This window comes from Xiphophorus hellerii, chromosome 14 (genome assembly GCF_003331165.1).
Source record: "Xiphophorus hellerii strain 12219 chromosome 14, Xiphophorus_hellerii-4.1, whole genome shotgun sequence".
NCBI classification, from domain to species: domain Eukaryota; kingdom Metazoa; phylum Chordata; class Actinopteri; order Cyprinodontiformes; family Poeciliidae; genus Xiphophorus; species Xiphophorus hellerii.
Window position 1 is genome coordinate 7659631 of NC_045685.1, and position 20041 is coordinate 7679671.

At 41.3% G+C, this 20041-nt stretch overlaps 1 protein-coding gene across 5 annotated transcripts in view; it reads left to right on the top strand.

Moving 5' to 3' along the window:
* Positions 1 to 4648: 4648 nt before the first annotated feature.
* The window catches only part of LOC116732693 (phosphatidylinositol-binding clathrin assembly protein), a 101562-nt gene continuing 86169 nt past the window's right edge, over positions 4649 to 20041 (top strand). For 4 of the 5 annotated variants that reach the window (XM_032583015.1, XM_032583020.1, XM_032583016.1 and 1 more), the window contains exon 1: positions 4649 to 5798. In XM_032583015.1, the coding sequence (XP_032438906.1) occupies positions 5669 to 5798 (130 nt within the window). In that variant the 5' untranslated portion in view covers positions 4649 to 5668. The remainder of the gene's footprint in view (positions 5799 to 20041) is intronic. The other variant, XM_032583018.1, reaches the window with a different exon arrangement.

Sequence of the window (20041 nt, forward strand, 5' to 3'; positions counted from 1 at the left end):
TCCATCTCACTGAGTCAGTGCTGTGTAGCTGGGACCCAGCCACCTGTCAGCAGGGGTAACCAGCCCCCCATATTAAACCGGTGGATACATGAAAATCTTTGCCAAAGCATCTAATTCTCACTTTTTCCTGGCTGTGTGAAGCTCTTTGGCTTCATCTAACCTGCACAGTAGGTGAGAGGTACAAACACCAATGTGCCTGAAAGGCAATCTGATTAGCCATTTTTCAGAACACAAAGGCGAGCGGATAGAAAATATCCACGCTAGAATTATTACAAACTAAAGAGGTGGGGGCAGTTTATTTCAGCGGCATGATTAGTTTCTTTCACGGAGCAAAAGATAGAAAACATAATTACGGGATAACAAAAAGACGGAGATTAAGTCCCCCGAGCCGCAGCCGTGCGCGTACATTATAATTAGAGATGGATTAGCAAATAAGCCTGTGGGGGAACAGAAGACCCCGCCTGCAGTCTGGGAGACCCTTCACAGTGAGCTACTGTTCCACTGTTTGGAAGGTCAGAGAGGGCAGCCATTTTTAATGGAATGTCAGCTGCCTTTAGTTTATGTTGTCATATATGGGGGCTTAATGAAAACGTCTCTGCTTGAACACAGCCTTACTAACTGAAGCATAAAGGTCAAGATGCCCAGAAGCGTTCATTGCTCTATTGATCTCAGTTGTTGTAATCACACTGTAAACTATCCTGCCATGCTGGAGTCCATTTTACACATCAGCAATGATGAAGATCACCTCAGGGTCCGTCTGCCACCTTTTCCCCCCTGGCGTTTCCAGGTGATCCCATCACATCCCCTGGCCCCTTCCCGTGACCGACAGCTGCTGATGGGACTCCCAATTCCCGGCCCGGGAGCCTGTTGCCAGGGGCTACAAAAGGGCACCTCCACATCCACGCCTGTAGTTGCCATGGAAATCTGGCGTTCAGGCCTTCTTTCGCCTGTAGATGGCAACCCCAGCACTCCGCTCTGGCTCTGCTCGGGGAGGAGAGAGGTGAAGCGGGGTGCAAGTGGCAGAGAGCTAGCTCGGTGTCAGGGCTTTGCACATTTAAATGCGTCTCCTCTGAGCGCTGCAGCACCAGCAGCTTTTGATTACATGCGAGTCAGGTGGAGATTCCCTGCAGGCGTGTTGGGGAGAGGATGGGGGTGGCTGCTGTCTGCCTGCCAGTCACTGTGCTGCGATGCATCACTTCCAGATGTGCAAAGCTTATTCATGCGTTTTACAATGAAGATCTGGTTTTCTTTGCTAAATCTCATAAGTGCTGAAATGAAGCTAAGTAAAATGGGTCACATCTGGTGCAACATGTTTTCTATTATTGCAGGGTTCATGAAAGTCCCTTACTGTCTTCTATGGTTGGATTTAGGGCTGGTGCACCGATTGCAGTGTTTTGGCCGATCCCTGATCACCGATCTTTAAAAAGCCTGACCTGCCGATTCAGATTTTGGAGAGATACCTTTTTTTTTGTTTGTTTGTTTTGAAATGTTGCTAAATATAGCTAGAAAGTCGCTGAGTTGCCAAGAGTGGGGGGACTATTGTTAACTGCAAAAGTGCAGACATGACCTGGTGGGCGGGGCTAACAGTCAAACTTCTCTCACAGCAGAGCAAAGCGGGCAGTAGTTCATTCGTAGACCTTTGTTGAGATCGATAAGATTGGCTTCAAATGTAAGTATCGGCTGATAACCAGCCTCCCAAAATTTAGGAAATGGCCGCCAATTTCCTGAATGTTGGGAGGAAATCCCAAAATTTGACGATTATCTCAATAATCCACTCATCACAATTAATCGCTCAGCCCCAGTTGCATTTCTCGTTTCCCTTTTTTTTATCGACTCCATGTCAGATTTGACAGACGTCTACCTGAATCCAGGTTTGCCTCATCTTTAACGTCTCAGAGGATCCGTGATGATCCTCCGACCTGCCGAGACGCCGGAGACAGATAATCGTAGACCCGCTCCCATGGATTCACCTGCTGGGGTCAGTTTGCAGTATTTCTCACCAGGACGAGAAATACTGTAAACTGCAGCCGGTTCTCTGAAACTGAAAAGAAACGGCCCGACTCCTATTCAGGAAATGTCCGCCGCAGTCTGGAGGCTCGTTGTCTGAGAAGTTTCTCACTCAGCTGCTGCTTGTGTCCCCCGTCCAACAGTTCCAGTACCTTGCATGAGTGTTAATTCCTCTTGACCTCATTCACATTACAAATAGACACTTTGATAAATTTAATCAAGATTTTATGTGATATAATAACCCGAATTAGGTCATATTTATAAAATGGAGGTGCATTTATTTCCAGTTTTCTGAGTCATTACTTCTGCTACAAACTTTGTCTCCACCTGCTTTGCACATATACAGACCGAAATGTTAGCCGATTTGTCATAGCTCATTCAGATTGGACGAGGAGCAGTTTTCAAGTGTTGCAACAGTCTCGTTTGGTTTTATGTGTGACTTTTGACCATGCCTCTGTGCCTGTATCCTCTGTACACTGTGGAACAGGAGTCGTGTTACATGTGGTTGTCTTCTTGACCAGTCAACAGATGCTCCAACCTGAGTCTCTGCTTTATCTGAGAAGTTCAAACCTTGGGATGTTCTTAATTTCTCCACACTTTTATCCCTGACCCATATCCGCTTCCTGATCTGATCTTTGTGATGCTGTTTTGTCTCCAGGAAACCTCTGAGGCCTTCACAGAACATCTGGACTCACACCGATTGCTTACTCTAACAAAAAAAATGTGAAAAGGTTTAAGGGGTGTGAATACTTCTGAAAAACGCTTGATTCAAAGAGTTCAGTTCTGGAAAAAAAAGATCCACTGCTTCGGATGAAAGCGGCTGTAATGAGCTGCTTTATGCCGGCAGCCTGGCATCTAATTACATCCTACAGGCTGCTGTGTGTGAAACGCAGTCAAATGCCGCCAGATATTTGACTAATTCAGCCGCTCAGATCCGGAGTGGGACCCACCGGGCCGCCGCGGAGCAGCAGCGGGTTTTCACTCATTTCTTCAGCACACAGTGTTCCGCAAAAGTCTGGAGTCACACAGGGACGAGGCAGCTGAGGAATTATTAAAGACAGGCAGGAATCTGGACCAGCGTGACGTGGACGCGGTGTCTCCGTGACGACTGAGCACGAGTTTAGAGTCAGCGTGCTGTTTTAGCTCTTTTTCATAAGCGTCATGATTAGAATGCTTTTAAAATGTGATGCGTTTTGTCTCGCGAATTCCGCTACAAAGGCTTCACTCACTCGTTAGTTTTGAGCCAATAGATTTCTGATGCGTTGAAGGACTGTCGGAAATTATGACTTCACACAAAAAAATTGTCTTCCCCCTTCCTCCCTTTTATTTTGTCGTTAAAGAAGATACTTTGGGGCACAAAAAATGGACAAATCGTGAACACATTCCGTTTGCTTCATTTCATTAAAAAAAAACAAACAAACATTTTCCAGTTCTTGCTTGTGCGGTTTTAAATCTGATATTTAATGTCTGCAAGAATTATTCTCTTAAAGGCAGGGACAGGGACAGGGACATGTTTGCTTTGAAAGAACGGATGTGGGCCACTGGCCAGGGTGGCATGATCAGTGGGGAGGGAGGGCTGCAAAAGTACCACAAAAATACCACAATATACATATATATTCTATTTACCATCAGATTATTTTCTATATTTGTTGATACATTTTGTTTTTGATTAGACATATCCTACATTACAGCTTATTTCCAAGAGGAAGCAACCTCCAGCTGTTAGATATTTATTGAGTAACATAATATATATTTTTTAATAGTGGTCTCTTCAACCAGCCACTTTATTCACATCCATTTTTTTTAATCCGTCACATGATTACAGTAATCAGAGATGCTTTACATCCAATTTAAATGATGACAAGAAGTCTGAGTCTTTAGTAGGAAAATATAAACACAAAGACAATTTGAAGCCATTTTGAAGTTTGAAGCCAACTTTATTTTAAAAATATCCTATAAATGCTCAAAACTTTTAAGAAATGAAATAAATGCATGTCAACAAGGTGTAAATAATTTTATAAAAACGCTGTGTTGTACTAAAGAACAATTGAACCATGTAGTTTAATCCATTAATTTAGCAGGAAAGCTAACAATGATTGACATCTGTTATCTATTTCCCTGAGCAACCTTGTCTCTTTTTTTAGGTGTTTAGATGGCATTATTTCCAAAGATAGATTCCTAGAGTTAATACTGCATTTTATATTCAAACCAAACATACATTGAAATGTAGCTTTATTTGTTTCCCCCCGTATTTCTTTTTTTATCTAGCAACGCCCCTGTATGTAGCGGAGGAATTAATGCAGCTGATTAGTGTGGCAGAAAATGATAATTAAACACAATAAATATGGAGGCAAATTATCAATTTATCACTTCCAATATGCTAATGTAGTATTCTCATTTTAAATAATTTCTGTATTTTTTATGCGTGCTGTTTGTTTATTTAGTTTGGGTATGTATCCCATTAAGTTCAATTTGCGTACCATTTATATTTATGTAAATTCAATGCAGCATTTATATTTGTCGTGTTTTAAAATTACTGTTTAAATTAGCCTGTTAAAATACGGAGAATGATAAATTCCGAGCTTCATTCGGATACCTTTAACGCAGCTCGGCTAAGCTCAGTTGTGAGATCAGCTGATTCTACGCTGCCATTTTGTCCGGCAGAGCAGCAGTCAGTCAGTCAGTCCGTGCGGAGAAAGCTGTGAGGAGACTTCCCAGACAGCGTCACCGGACTGTTGGAGGGGGGGGAAAACCCGGTAATGTGGTTGTAGCATCCGGAAAACAGCACCAGCCGAACGAGGGGACTCCGAAGGAAAAGGACCGAGCCAAAGGAGCTGTCATTTTCAACTTACCGGGTCCGCCGGCTGGGCTCGGCTGCGCTCGACTCGACTCGGCTCGCTCTCTGCTTGGCTAATCTCTTTAGCTCTTCGGCTAGCTTCTCGCACCTTGAGGAGGAGGAAGAGGGGGGAAACTGGCTGTCAGTGTTGCAGTAACCTCTGACAAACTTTGAATAATGCTCTCTTTAATTCCTTCTTACTTTCACCACCGGAGCGGGCTCTAAACAGGCACTTTACTGGGGAAGCAGTGATAGCTTTAACAGCCGAGCTAACAAGTTGACGTGGAGGAGGAACTGAAGTTTTTCTCTTTCTTTTTTAACATTTTTTTTTCAAAGCTTTGTTTTTTTTTTTTCTTCTTACACGGATTACTTCGTTTTCTGCCAAACCGGACCCGGACTTGTCGCTTTTGGTGACTTCAAACAAAGAATTCAGGTTTTGAAGCAGCCTGTTAGCTATGTTTATTTGTGGCCAGAAAGTGATTTCAAGTGTTTCCAGATTCCACTGTGGGACTCTTTCCTGGTTCGAGTACTGCAACGGAAACATTAGCTAACACACACTAGCCCACAACAGCGTCTTTCTGCTTTATTTACTTCATAAATACAAGGAATAAACCTCCCTAGTCCTTTTTTTTTTTTTTTTTTTTTTTGCCACCCAGACAACTTATCTCCAAAGATAAACTGCCGGTTCAGTCAAATCGGTTTTGCAGCAGCAGTGATCCGGAGCTTGGTTTGAAGTTTAAAGTTCTGTCCCGGATTGGAGCCGATCCATTGATTGGGTCGTTGTTCTGTCTTGATTGAGCTGAAGGGGAGAAAAAACCAACAGCGATGTCGGGCCAGTCTATTACGGATCGGATCGCTGCGGCGCAGCACAGCATGACGGGCTCTGCCATCAGCAAGGCGGTGTGCAAAGCCACCACACACGAAGTGAGCGGACCTAAGAAGAAGCACCTGGACTGTGAGTATGCCATCCTCTTTGAACGCGTCGACCGTCAGTCTCCCTCCGAGCTGTGTTGCGCATACTTGGTTTCTATCCTGCTGGCTGGACAGCATCACCGATTTCACTGGATGCAGGCAGAAATCTCCTCCACTGAATTGTTTTCTCCTAGTAAAGGTGATCTGCTTAGTGGGAAGGGATTAACAAGGTTTCAGTTTCTTCCTGGCCAGACGATGGGGGTTAGCCGTAGCAGTCGAGTCGTCACCTGTGTGACTGACGAGCCATGTTTGGGTTTAGAATCGTCCATGAAACTGCAAGAATGTAGCTTGTTACTGTTTTTACTCTTGGTTTGATTAGGGATAGACTTGAAAATGAGGTGCATGAAGACACATTATAGGCCCCCGAAGAGATTTCAAGCTGTTTGTTTGGCGCCCCATTTATCCAAGCGCCCCCTTTAGCATGGCACCCCTATGCCTAGCACATAGTTCATACCCCCTTTAGCGCCACTCGTTAGGTATAACATTTTGATTGGAAATACAACAAATTCAAGGTATCAACCAAGAAACCTTAATAGATTTGTTTTGAAAAGTATTTCTAATATTGCAAAAAGAAAAAAAACAACAACTTATTATTAGAATAATATTCCTGTAGCTAGCAGATCCAGTTTACGTATAGAAACATATACTGTAAGCAGCTCAGTCCAATCACATAGACGGGTTGAAATACATTTACATATGTTCCATGATGCTAAGTGATGTTTAGCCAGTTTTAGATGGAAATGATGGAGAATCTAAGTAGATCAGCTGTTTGAATGGTGGTGTGTGTTTGGTTCTGATACTGAAAGAAGAGCTCTTAAATGGCCGTTTCAGCCCACATTTGTCCAGTTTAATCAAGTACTCTTTATGTAGTCGGCATCTACCGTCTGTCTCCAATAATTAAGGCTTTTCCCCCACTAAACCGATGTTGAGATACACTGGCAATAAAAGCCTCCCCTGAGGATGGAGCGGCAAAGCTTTTGGCTTGCTTTGATTTTAGCAGAAATCACAATCTGAACCCTTGGAGACGACATCCTCAAGCATGCAAGACGAACGGACTCTCTAATGATAAGAAGGGGGGAAGTACATTATTTGTTGAGAAGAGAGAAGCATCTATGTAAATGGATACTGAGGAATCTTTAGTTTTAATTAAAGTGACTGTACATTTTTTGCCTTCAGTTAGGATTCGATGACCAAGCATTAAAAGGAATCAAATTGGTTGACACGCTGAGGTCAAAAGGTCAAAGTTGGGATTTTAGCTTTTTAAGTACACTACCTTATTGATGCTATTGATTCAGTGTATTCAATTTGAATAGTTGAGCTAAGGGTGGACAATACGGACTTAGAATTTTATCATTTTTCCCGGTACTATTGTGATTAAAAATAAAAATGATGAAAAATTCTTATTATAATACAGAAGTTTCACAAAAATATGATAGACGGTACAAAAAATGTACACTCTTGGTTATTAATATTGTGCTACAAAAGTAATATTTCTTATGACGGCAGTATTAATTTTGAGTTTTAGGGGAATTTCAACCCGATATGCCAGACTTGGAGCTCTGTACAAATAAAATGCCTCAGAAAACAGGATAAACTGAAATATAAATTTTAATAATAGGGTGTAATCCTATAACTTAAGCTTAATCTTCTATAAGAAGAATAAATAGTCCTATGGAAATGTGTTAAATCACTGTTTTGATTATTCTTGATTCACTTTGGCTCCAAAATATTCACAAAAAATACCATAAAATGTCACAAGATTACACATTTAACATGTTCGGTAAACATGCATCAGTCAACTCAAGAGACTTTGGCCCGTTCACCAACACTTTGCCCCTTCCTCCTTCAATTTCATTCCTGTAAACAAACCATTTCAACATTTTTTTATTATTGTTAAATGCCATAGACTCACAGTAAGTGCTGTTTATGGAACGTTCGAAAGCGTCAGCAAGTTTGTCTGGCTGCGTGGATGCTGGAACCGTAAACTACACTTCCTTTAATAATAAGCCTTCTTATGGCTCAGACTCGGGCCAAAACCTTGGCTGCAGGTTCCTGTTGTAAAGACTTCAAGGCGCGTTGCGGACGGAGATAACGGCGCAACTGACAGAAACAACAAAAGGCCGGTCTTTCATCAGACGTTCAGCCCAGGAAGGACAAAGTGTGCTCGCCGTGTTTCCACAGAGGGACAAATAGAGTTGTTGACCCCACACTGTCCCAGGTTACGTTAGAAAACTCACATTGCCCAATGTGGCAGCAATAACTTGAGTTTGCCAAACTTTTTTTTAAGTCATTTCAGCTGTCAGCTAAGCACAGCAGAATAAAGAGATGCATCAAAGGTGAAAATGGGATCACAAGCCGGGGATTACTGCACAGCAGGACCGCTGCTTGTCTTCGACATTAAACGGACCAAATGTGCTGAAGATCTGTTTCTGGGAACTGCCTGGGTCGGCACGGGCCCGCGCTTTTGATCGATGCTTCGGCTCGGCTGCCTCTCATCCGTCAACGCCTCCTCACTCGCAAGACTCAGCTGCTGACGATCCACAAAAAAAAAAAAAAAAAAAAAAAAAAAAAGTCGGGGCATTGTCTCCCCGCTGCTTTGTGAACCTGGTCCAGACCCTTCCAACCGATGCACCATTTCAAGTTTAATCATTGGAGCTTATTGATTTCTCCGAGAGAGCAACAACCTCGGTGCCGTGGGGAGGGAACGGCCTGTTTGTCCTTTTATTCGTCCGTGTCATGATTTTTGCCTTAAATGCTGCCGCCCTGCCAGATCTGTCATCTTCATAGAGCTGTAGATGTGCGGGGCCAGAAGGCACGCAGGAGGCAGGTCAAAGGTTTGTTCAGCACTTGCGTTGACGTTGAGTCGATAGTGGAGAGCTGGAGGCAGGATTTGGTAACTAATCCCGCTGTGAGTGATCTCATTACACCTCTAACAGGTATGAGAATGTTGCTTTGGAAGTCCAAGAAGACCTTCACAAGTGGCGTTTCACACACATTTTTTACTCATTGAGTTAAAAAATTTTTTTTCCATAGATGGCTTAAATTTTCCCCGAAGTAGGAATCTACATAATTGTAATATCAGACTGCTGATGTAGACTACATGCTTTCTATCAACGTCCATTGCTCTTTTAAGAATTTTGAATTAATATGAGTTACAGCATTTAATTTCCCTTTGGGATCAATAAAATACTTTTTGAATTTCAATTCAAATTTGCTCTGCACGATATTAGGAAATCATTTGATCAGAGCTGAAACGATTAAGCGACTCGATTGTGATTAATCGATTATGGAAATAAAAGCAAACAAACCTTTTGCTATTAAAATTATTAATCCAAAATAAACAGATTAGTTGAAAGTAATTATTTTTAGCTGCAGATGCATCCTTTCCTACAAATCATCAAGTGTACACTAAAGTTATTACATTTTAGGAAACACATTATTTTTTTTCAAAGAAGTAGTTGAAATATTTTCTTATTTGATCTTTTAATGTATTTCTAATATTGTGTAAAAAATAAGGCTGGAGTGGTTAAATAAAAAAATGTCCTTTCTTTTATCTGATTAATCGATTAATCATCTGAATAATGTTACTTAAATAATCATTAGTTGCTGTCCTACATTTGATTGCAACATTATTGTTGATGACAGTGTCGATTACAATCACTTTGTTTTGCATAAACTCAAGCTTCTCCCTTCTCTCTGTTAGCATTAGCCTCCACTGAAAGTCCATCCAACTGGCCAGGTATACTACTAACAGTTTCAGAACAAAATATCACAGCTTACTAAATATTGCCCCAATGTGCTCCTTTGAGATGCAACACACGTTGAGAACTGAAATAGGGAGGGCAATTTGCTATGTTTCTGGGTCTGGATCCACATTTGAATAGCACCACCTTATGATGGTGCAAACAGGACTTCCTGTATCTAATCTCGGTACTTTACTGTCTCCTGCAGGTATTTACCAAGTAAGGCAATGCTGTGCTGATGATGTGACTCTTGTCTTCCTGCTTTTGGTACCTTGTAAACATAGTTTGGTGTAAAAAGAGAAACATTCATTTTATTATTTCCATCCAAACAATACTTACAATACAAGACTGAAGTCTTGCTAGAGTTTTTACTACTTTTGGTAGTAAAACAACTTGGTGGGTGTTTCTTGATGCCTTCTTACCCAGACATTTTGGCTCTCTCCAAGAACATTTCTTCTGCATTAAACAAGCAAGAAGACCAGCTCTGTTACCGACTTTGGTCAAAAGAATGCATTGCATTATCATTCAATTTTTGAAAAAATTGAGTGTTATTTATGTAGTTGAACACTATTTATTGTGTATGGCAAAATTCTCATAAGTGCTGCACTCTGCAGTTGCAGTTGACAAGACTTCATTTAGGGAAATGAAATAATAAAGCTGCTCATCGCAACTGGCTAAAAGATGCTAACGTTGGCATCCAGCTTACATCATTTCCTTTGTTTTCCCTCTCTGAAATACTTATTCTAGCTAAATTGAATTGTCTTGTACTCCTAACTACTCTACAAAGCCTTTTTTGGTTAAGCAAATCTTAACTTTATACTGGAAATCACAAAAAAATGTTAGTTTTCAGTGTTTTTGTTTCCTAGTTTAAAGGTCTGTTGACACCACTCTAGCTTTGAACATGGGTTGTGTTTGAATCTGGGCAGTATTTGGTCATTTGTAGTTCAAAAAAGTAAAACATTTGACTGAAAACTTAAAAATGTACCATTGTGAAGATTATTACAGCCCATTTTGGAATCTGTAAATCCCCTTTTTTCTATTGCTGGAAGCATAAAAAAGCCTCCAGTTCACTACTTCAGAGTCCTGCCTAAAAATCGTGAGAGGAACCACTAATGAAGTAGTGTGGAAGTTGTTTTTAACGGGACTAGTTCTCTCTCTGAGTGAACCACCTTCTTGACTGTGTCAGGATAGTTATAGAGCCACTCTACCTCCATATGGCAAAAAATAACTTCTGCAAAGTGCAACCTGGAATAAATGCCCATCTGTTGGTGAAATGTAGTCAAACCTCACTAATATGCCTTTTATTATATTTGTCAAGAGGCACATCTGTTAAGAAGTGCGTCTGTGAATGCAAACTCAATCTGTACCTCGCCTTTTAATTGCTTATTTTTTGGGAGCAGAAAGAGAAAAAAAAAACCCAGCCAGTTTGCCAGTTGTTAGATTTTTATTAGAGATTCCCTATCTGGATCTGTGGATGAGCTGGTAAAAAGCTGTCATGTTCTGAAGCAGCCTGCCAACAGTAAGATGTCAGAAAAGATGCATTAGAGATGCTGTTTGAAGCCACAGCTGAACTGCAGTTGCTCGGTCGGATCCGGGCGTAGTCGCAGCATCGGGCTCTTTCAACAAATGCAGGCGCTTGGCAGCTCTACCATCCATCCAGCTATCATGCTCACAGCTTCGCATTTGCTTAGCTTTCTACGAGTTGCTCGAGAGAAACACACAGCAGTGACAACATATAGACACAGAACTTAGGCTGGATTGTGTTTTTTTTGTCTGTATCTATTTTTTTTTTTTACAATTTTGGATCTATTCTCCTTTGTTTGTTACATTTTGACATGTTAAAACCTCATGTTCAATGTTTTTTTTGTGAATTTTATGTGATGAAGCAAGACAACAGTCAGGGTTTCGCCTGGCGGGCCACCAGGCTTTCCTTGCGCCCCCACCAGGCTAAATATGATTTATTTTAGATTTTTTAAAAGATTTTTTTAGATTTTTTTTAACGTTTGTCTTCTTTAGGACTTTATAGTTGCCATTTAGGCATTGTAGCAGACTGCACACCTGTAGATTAAAGCAGAAATCATGAGTAATCTTTGTGAATCAAAACTCAATTCTGAATCGAATCGTGAGATGGTTAAAGATTCCCAACCAGACAGAGATAAATACTGGCTGGACAAACTCTTGTTCAGATTCTCTCCGTCCAATCTTGACCTACTTTGCCAAGACCAACGGGCAACAATCAGTCTCCAAAGTTGGTAAAACACACAACAAAAGACTTTGGAGGCTGAACTCAAAAGAAAGCTTCTTTTTGTGTGTCATAAAATCCAAGTGTAGTCATTTGTGGCTGTAATGGCACAAAGTGTGATAAAGTTTAACTACGACTATACCGTCGCAAGACATCGTAATTGCTCATCATAATTATCTTGGCACGGATTCGCCATCGGCAACTGTTGCCGTCGTGCAGCCGGCTGTGAGTTGATCTCAGCGGCGTATTTGTACCTAGACCTAATAACTGAATAACCCTGGCAGGAGCCTCTGAGCGCTGCCAGCAGAGAGCCTGTAAGGGACCTGGAGGGAGAGAGGAGGGCGGGGGGAGGCTGGGGTGAGTCCGCTCGCCTGAGCAGTCGTGACCTTCACGCTCCGCCGGTGGAAATAAGTGTCGCTTTAAAGCCATTTAGTGTTATGATTTGGACCGTCCACCTCAATTAACCCCCAGCATGTGAGTCGCGCAGCAACAACCGCCAATTCTTTCCCATCATAGCAGGAGAGAATCCCCTTACCCCCCGTCCCCCTGTTTTATGGTGATTATTGTCGTAAACATCGGCGGACGCTGTGTTGTTGGAATACGGTTCTCTGCTGGCACACCTGCTTTAGGTTTTCCCGTCGCCAAGGTGAGGGTTATTGAGCGTTAAATCCAGCCTTTGTCAACACGCTGCGGCCCACGCCGGCACAGGAGCCGTCTTCCAACTGTCAGAGAGAAGTTGTGACATTTAAACTCGAATTTAGTTTCCTCCTCAGTGCCCCGCAGTTGTCATAGCAGCGGCTAAGCCAGCTGGTTATTGTTGCATGGGCTAAGGTGTTTGCCGTACAAGAAGCTGTTGAAGTGTTTTATTTATTTCTTTATTTTTTCTTAAATCTTTGTAACAGTTACTGACTGGGTGTTTGCTTAGCGTGTTGTTGACCCACACGGCCTCCTTTTGGAGGGTCCTCAGCAGGTCAGGTAATGGAACATTTATTAATCTGAGCTGAATGGAAACTTCTGGAGCTGCTTTCGTGCTCCTGGTGTTTATCGACTCTGCCGAGCGACTGGGGGTTCAGGGGGGGGTCAACTTCCTCCGGCGCTCCGACTCTTGAGAACAATTCACACCCCGAAGTCGCATGAGAGGTACTTGATAGTCATGTGAGAGTCATTAGAGTTGTATAAATGGACGTGTGAATGAACTGATAAATGGCAGGTAAGTGCTGGCTTTTTCCAGCTCCTTGATAATGCGCTAGCAATTATGCCCGTCTGACCCGACTCTTAGCTTTCTTCTTCTTTTGGCAATGAGAGAAAGACGAGTCTTTAAATCAACCGAGCTTGGCTTATTTAGGGTAAAAATCCAATGAATGAATTGATGTTGGATTTTTAACAAAAAGAAGAAAGCTTAGTTTTCACTAACATGTTATTATGGTGCTCCTTGAAGATGACGCATGTTTTAAGGGAAAGTGTGAAATGTCACTGCAGGTGTGTGGCTTAATAATGAGTTAATGTTTTAGGCTCATTGGCTCTTTCTGGTCGTTGCTAAGCAAGTTCATTACTGTTGCCTTATAGTTGGGTACAAGTTGATCAATTGCATAATAAAAACCGTTTACGCTATTCATACTCGTACAGGATAATGTGATATACTGTAGCCTGAGTGTTCTGTAGAGCCGCCTGCTTTTAATAACGGCAACTAATGACTATTTTAGTTATTGATTATTCTATTAACTATTATTCTGACAATTAATCGGATTTAAAAATTGATACATCCTGCTGACTTTTTTTTAAGCACTTTTATGCAATACTAGAAAAACATTAATAGATACAAATAAATAAATAAGAAAATATATTTTTTTCTTAAGGTGCAATGAAACATTTCTTTAGTGAATGCTTGATAATTTGTAGCATCTGGAGCTAAAAATATCAACATGTGAAAAGCTCAGCCCTTTTTTCTTGACTCGACATCAGTTAAGTGTAGGGCTGATCAGTTGATTTTTAATATTTTTATTTATTTATTTATGTTTTGATTTACTGATTAATAATTGGGTAGCAAATAATTTCTATTTGGCTTGATTACTGTTACTGTAATTACTGTTATTTCAGCATTCGCAATACTTCAGTAAACGATTAATCGATTACTAAATTAGTTGGGGATTATTCCAATAATCGATTCATCACAATTAATACGATAAATTGTTTCAGCCCCTGATTTTCGACATTTGAACAGGTCACTATCTGCTGTTTTAGCTACAGGCCATCAGAAGATCTTACAGAAGGATCTACATGGATGACTCTGCGTGTATTATTATTGTTTTTAACATCACCATTACTAGAGGAAGTCTTAACTTCTCCATATTTACAGTTTTTATTGTTACCCTATCATAGAGTTGAAGATTAAGCATCCAATCGGATCATGCTGTCAAATCCAAATACATTATAGTTTAATTCAGTAGATCATTTAACACCAATGGGTAAGAAGTTCTCCATCTATGGAAATCCACCATATTGCATTGTTCTGTTGACCTTTCAGCAACCTCTCACCCTTAGCAAGCATGAGGTGACAGTGGAAAGGAACATTTACAGGATATCTGTGCATCCTTTAAAATGTCAGAAAAAGGCATACATTTTTGTATCCCCAATTAAGGCCTTAAAATGCTTAATTTCTTTTTTAAGATGCAAGTTGGGCTTAAATATATTAATCACTGGTCTTAAAATTTGTTGTGGCAGGACTATTCAGTCTATTATGTTGTTGTTATTCTTTTTTGTTTTTTTCCTTGCTGCACTTTTCTGTCTGGCAAGTTTTGGGTAACACGCAAACAACTTTCTGTCACTTGATGCGGTTAAGGCTACCGCTAACTAGCTTCTAAAATACTCTTGGTAGCTAGCTAGCTTTTTTCCATCTATCATGGATAAGTGCAAATTTAGTGGCAGTTGGCTGGATGCCACTTTTGTTGCCAACCCATATAATGGTATGCACATTCTGTGCAAAAAACCAAAACCTTTAAGTTTAAGGTTGTAGAGCTACTGTATATCCACTGTCAGAAACACAAAGCTGCTGGGAAGAGCCACAGAGACCTCAGAAATGTTAGCTTTTGCTATTTTTGCTTGTAATACAGCAGGATTCCCCCAACCCTCCTGTATGTTTATAGTTTTTTCAGTCTTAAATTTCATTCCAAGTGGCATTAAAAAGGTCTAAAAGTCTTAAATTTGCTGAAACACTTTCAGTGGAAGAAAGTAGCTCACAGTAGCTCTACTGATTTGTCCCTCTAGAAATGAAATGCCGCTAATCTCAGACGGCCTTATCCAGAAGTGCTTTCTACCAAAAGAAGAGTTGAGCTGAAATAACCACAATATTAAAGCTCGTATCGCCCGTGAAGACTCCCAAGCATGTTTTGTTTCCCCAAGCAAGCGCAGAGCTAGCTGTGCTGCACATCAGTACCAGCCTTGTCTGGTTTACAGCCTCTGCGGGTTGCTCTTTGGGCAGGAAGTTACAAGAGTTTGAGTTCATGTGGTTTCAGTTTCATCTAGAGTTTAGGTAGTGCCCACTCAGACTTTCCCGTTGCTGGCGACAAAGCTTCCGGATAACCTTAATTTTTTATTTTTTATTTTTGTTTCGCTGTGCCTATGAACACTTGTGTGAATCTTTTTAGGTTCTAAAACGAAAACGGAAAAGAGCCGGTGCCAGTCACAAACCAGTTTTCCTCGCTGTAAGCAAGTTCTTTTGCTGTCAGGACAGCAGAGAGAGAAAGAGGGGGAATCCTTTGAACCAGTCCGGGAAGCGTTGGAAATGCCTCGGTCAAAAAGCGGTAGAACATAATTAGGGCCAAGTCTAACCAGCTAGGCTGAGCTGCATCCATTTTTCTTTTTTTCTGGTGAGCCTCTGCTTTATAATGTGCCTTCATAAATGTTGAATCTCACAGAGAGACAGATGTCGTGCATATATACTTTCTCTTGATAGGCAGCGCTTTGATTTCTGGTTACAGGAAGGAGGAAGACTTTCCAGACCGCAGAGTACGCTGGAGCCGAAGAGAAGCTTCACATCTGGCCTCAGGCTTCGACTCCCGTCTCCACAAATACGCCTCGATGTTTTATTCATTTCAAAACTCCCAACATTTAGTCGTCGTTAGTGTTCATTTTCCCACCACCCAATATCAGAAGAGGATTTACAGTTTGACTCCGAAGCTTAATATTTACGTTTCAAGCCGTCTCTAGCTCTGCAGTGCCGTCACGTACTCCTAATCTGTTCTTTGCCCTTCTCATTTCCCATTACGCAGTGTACACACATGCCCAGGTTTGCTGTCGTCCAGAGAGTGGGCAGTATTGAAAGCTTTTTAATGAATTGAAAGAGCTCAGTGTCGTTTCAGAACATGAAGGGATATGAAGAGAGAGAGGGAGAAAAAAAAAGAGGCTGGCCAGCTCATTTCCTGCCACTTGATTTAGCTTCGATTCCGTCCCCTGATAGAGCCGCTGCTGGGTGGAGCCGGTTAGCAGCCCAGCCGAGACGCCTGCGTCTTAAGTAATTGTAGGTGAGCCTAATGCTATCTAAACAGGGTGTGGGGGGGAAGCCCCTCTCTGACTCTGCAGAAGGGAGATAGGCCTGGGTTTTAAACTATGAGGCAGGAAAAAAAAAAAAAAAATTACGGCTTGCCGCTCGTCGCCCGTCTGGATGCGTCTGTTTCAAGACAAGCCCGAGGGAGTGCACGTGATGTGGAGTGTTTAGTGTGAGACCCTAAGTATGTGACTGTGTGACAAGCAAGAGGGTGGAAGTGAGGGGGGAGTGAAATTGCAACAGTTTCTGAGTCTCGAGGGAGAGCTTTAGTCTGTTTTAGTGCGTATTGAATAGGTTGCAAAGCAGCTCCACGGCCTGGGAACATGTAATTATACACCACAACACACAGGTTGTGATTGAGTGAACAAATATCACTGCAGGGGGATCACAGTGAGAGACTGCATGATCACTCAGGTCATTAAATTAAACGGAGAAGCAGCCGTGGTATATTTCGGTGTCATTTTTCTTTGTCATGCTACCTAAAAGTGGCGTTAATTACATTGTTTCCTCTACATGTAATACCTTCAGAAGGAGGATATTTATATATAGTTATATGTACTTATGTTAAAACAATGTATAGAGCTTGAAACTTTAAAACCGTTAAACGTTTGTCAAAGCTGGCTACTGTGCGCTGCGCTGGTTTCAGGAGTGAAGGAAAACTGGAGACAACGGTTTGAAGTAATCTTCCAAAGGAACCTAAGGAAGATTAAGTAGAATGCATTTTTAGTTCAAGCCTGTGAAAGCAAGCCTAATGTTAACACATGTTGCATCTGAAAGACAGTAGTAAAGCTAATAAATATAATTTGGCGTTTTGAACAGCTTAGCGTGTCGGGTAATTTGTCCGTTGAGACTCATTTCTGATTGCATTTTCAGATGAGCATGTAGAAATATTTTCAGAAGAGGAGGAAGGAACCAGACAGACGTTGAGGAAATGTTAGATGGAAATGTTCAATGTTCTTCATTGTGACACAGTGCATTCAAGTTCTGAGGAACATAGAAACCCTCCGCACTACACATCTAACCCACCCTACACTTGTTTAAACTTCTGGAAAATCTATTAAATATAGATTTTCATTATTAATAGAAATCCCTTATGGATGCTGCTGAGGCTGTGGCTCTCGTAACGAGCTGCACAGGCAGAGAGAGGGTCAGCGAGTGACTCTGCAGGCCTCACCGGTTCAGACACACAGCGGCCAGGTTTCAAAATGCACCTGACGAGTCAATAGCACTGAGCAAGTGGTTAGTTAATATCCTGCAACTTCAGTCATTCAGCAATGCTAGTGCAGCACAGAGTTCACTGTAATCATTTGACTTTATGCTAGTTCTACTTTGTTTCTTATGCTTTTCATTACAGAGGCACTTTTTATGTTGTATCCAAACTCCTGCTCTTTGTGATATATGCAGCATATATTTATTGTTAAAGTAGAGCAACAAGTTCCAGTGTGGAGTTAAGAAAAGGCTTTAATGACCCTACTGTACATTAGCACGCTCTCACCCAGACACTAATGGTTGTACCAGAACATTAGGCAGCAGAAGCCCAAATGGTACAAAAATTAGTTGCATTTTCTTTAAAATGCCACTTTGTGCTGTGATCAGGGTTTCAAACGACTATTTTTCGGCGTTGGGTTTTTAGTGGTGGTATGGTTTGTGAGGTTCAATGTACCTCTGGAAGCTAAGCGATTGCAATAGATAAAACTGGCTCTTTTCTTGCTTATTGCAGGGCTTCTGCAAGGTCTTGAATTGAGTTATCTAAAATTAAGGTCTTAAAATTGTCCCGCTTTTTGAAACGACGAGTCTTATCTAAATTCATGGGCTGCATCGTTCTTTTCTCCGGATTTGAAGGACGAGTTCACAGCCAGCCGTGTCCCAAGATTCATTGCGAGCCAATTGGGCGATTTTTGTTCTTGTAACAACGGCAAATGGAGCGGGGAATCGGTATACTTTTAAATATTCAAATATGGAGTTTCAAAAATTAAACAAAACGGTTGTACTGTTAGGTGTTTACAAGACATGGTTTTAATCAAATTTACATATACAAAACATGTATTTAATTACTGAGTTTAATACATTAATATGGTTTAAATAGGTAATAATAAAAACCCTACTAAGATTTCTAGCTCTATTTTACCAGCTTGTGTTTGTTGCTGTCACGTAGATCTTGGCAATAAACCAAAAATTAACTGATGCCAAAATTTGTGACGACCCTTTCCACAACATTTCTGGTCTCGGGGAGCCGCTCTACGTTGACCTTGTAGGTGAAGCTTTTCGTAGTATGCAGCACCTGAATTTGGACATACCTTCGATCCTAAATTATATAATTTTAAGTTCTAAGCATTTCTACATCATGGTGTTTTTCTTCCGTCACAGAACTGAACTAAAGATGAAAACAGGTTGGAGTAGTTGGCACCGCTCATGTTTAACCACTGAGCATAAGCGCCGTTTTGTTTTTTTTATCAGTGCGGCTGAGAATAAAGGTTACAGTTTGAACGTTTAACTTTATTAAACTGACTAACAAAGCATCTGTTTTTGTTTTTTAAGAACTTTGTAGAGTTTGGCTTTTAGTTTTTAGACTATGACAATCCCTCTAACCACTACCTCCACCAACATCATGATTTGATTGTCCTTTACTCTTTCACAATAAGGGAGTTTAGATTTCAGATGTGCCATAACAGATGTCGGTAAAATATGTCATCAGTTACTATTATAAAGCCTATTGCATGATGATTAGAAGGCCAGATATTTTCCAAATGTCCTTTAATACAAAAGTTTCGTCGCTTTTGTGTGTCTTGGCTTTAACTGGATCCAACTTGCAGAAACCCTGTGATGAACGTAAATTTTCCTGGGAAACTCCACCGGACCTGGCTAGTTTAAGCGTCGTTCTCAGGGGAAACCCTCTACTTCACCCCTCTGAAGTAGTTCTCATAAGAGAACTCTAAATACTCATTTGACCTCCTGTTTCGGGTGACGACGGCTCACGGTTTGAACTGAGATTTCTCTGCCAGAGTATGTGCGTGTGTTTGGGAACATTCAGTGCCTCTGTTCCCGTCCTGTTCTGATGTCTGGTTATTTTTAGTCGCGCTCATTCTCAGGAGCCCTTGGGCTGGGTTCAGTGGCTTATTTTTCTTTCCGTCTCTTACCTGCTTGCATGTTCAGCTGCCTGCCATTATCACTCCCACTTTTTTTTTTTTTTTTTTGTTCTGTCAGACTGCTACATGTTCCCCCAAGAAGTTAGAGCAGAGACACTAAGACAGACATGCACAGACTTCAATCCCATTCCCTTGACGTGATTTCCCAAATTCCCCCGCATGAAAAGCAGTTGGATAGAAGAAGACGGGGAGTGTCTCTTTCACTTTCTATCTCTCCTTGACGAGGAAATAAGAATTAGGATCTCAAACATGGCTTTAAAGGGTAGTCCTAAAATTGAATCAAAGAGGGAATTAAATCTATAGAACCAGATGTAGTCTAATAGACCAACTTGTACTTGCCTTAGTAGTTTATCCCGTTCTGAAACATGTTTGGATCTTTTGTTTCACCTCAGCAGTTCTGCAGTATTTCTGACTTAAACGGTTGTGGCAGGACTCTTTCTGCATGTCGTCTGGAGCCTCTATGAAAACCATGTTTTTATTCACAACAGAAATGGACAAGTCGAATGCAAGGCGGATGTAGAAACAGATTGTCAAAGTATGATAATCCACGGT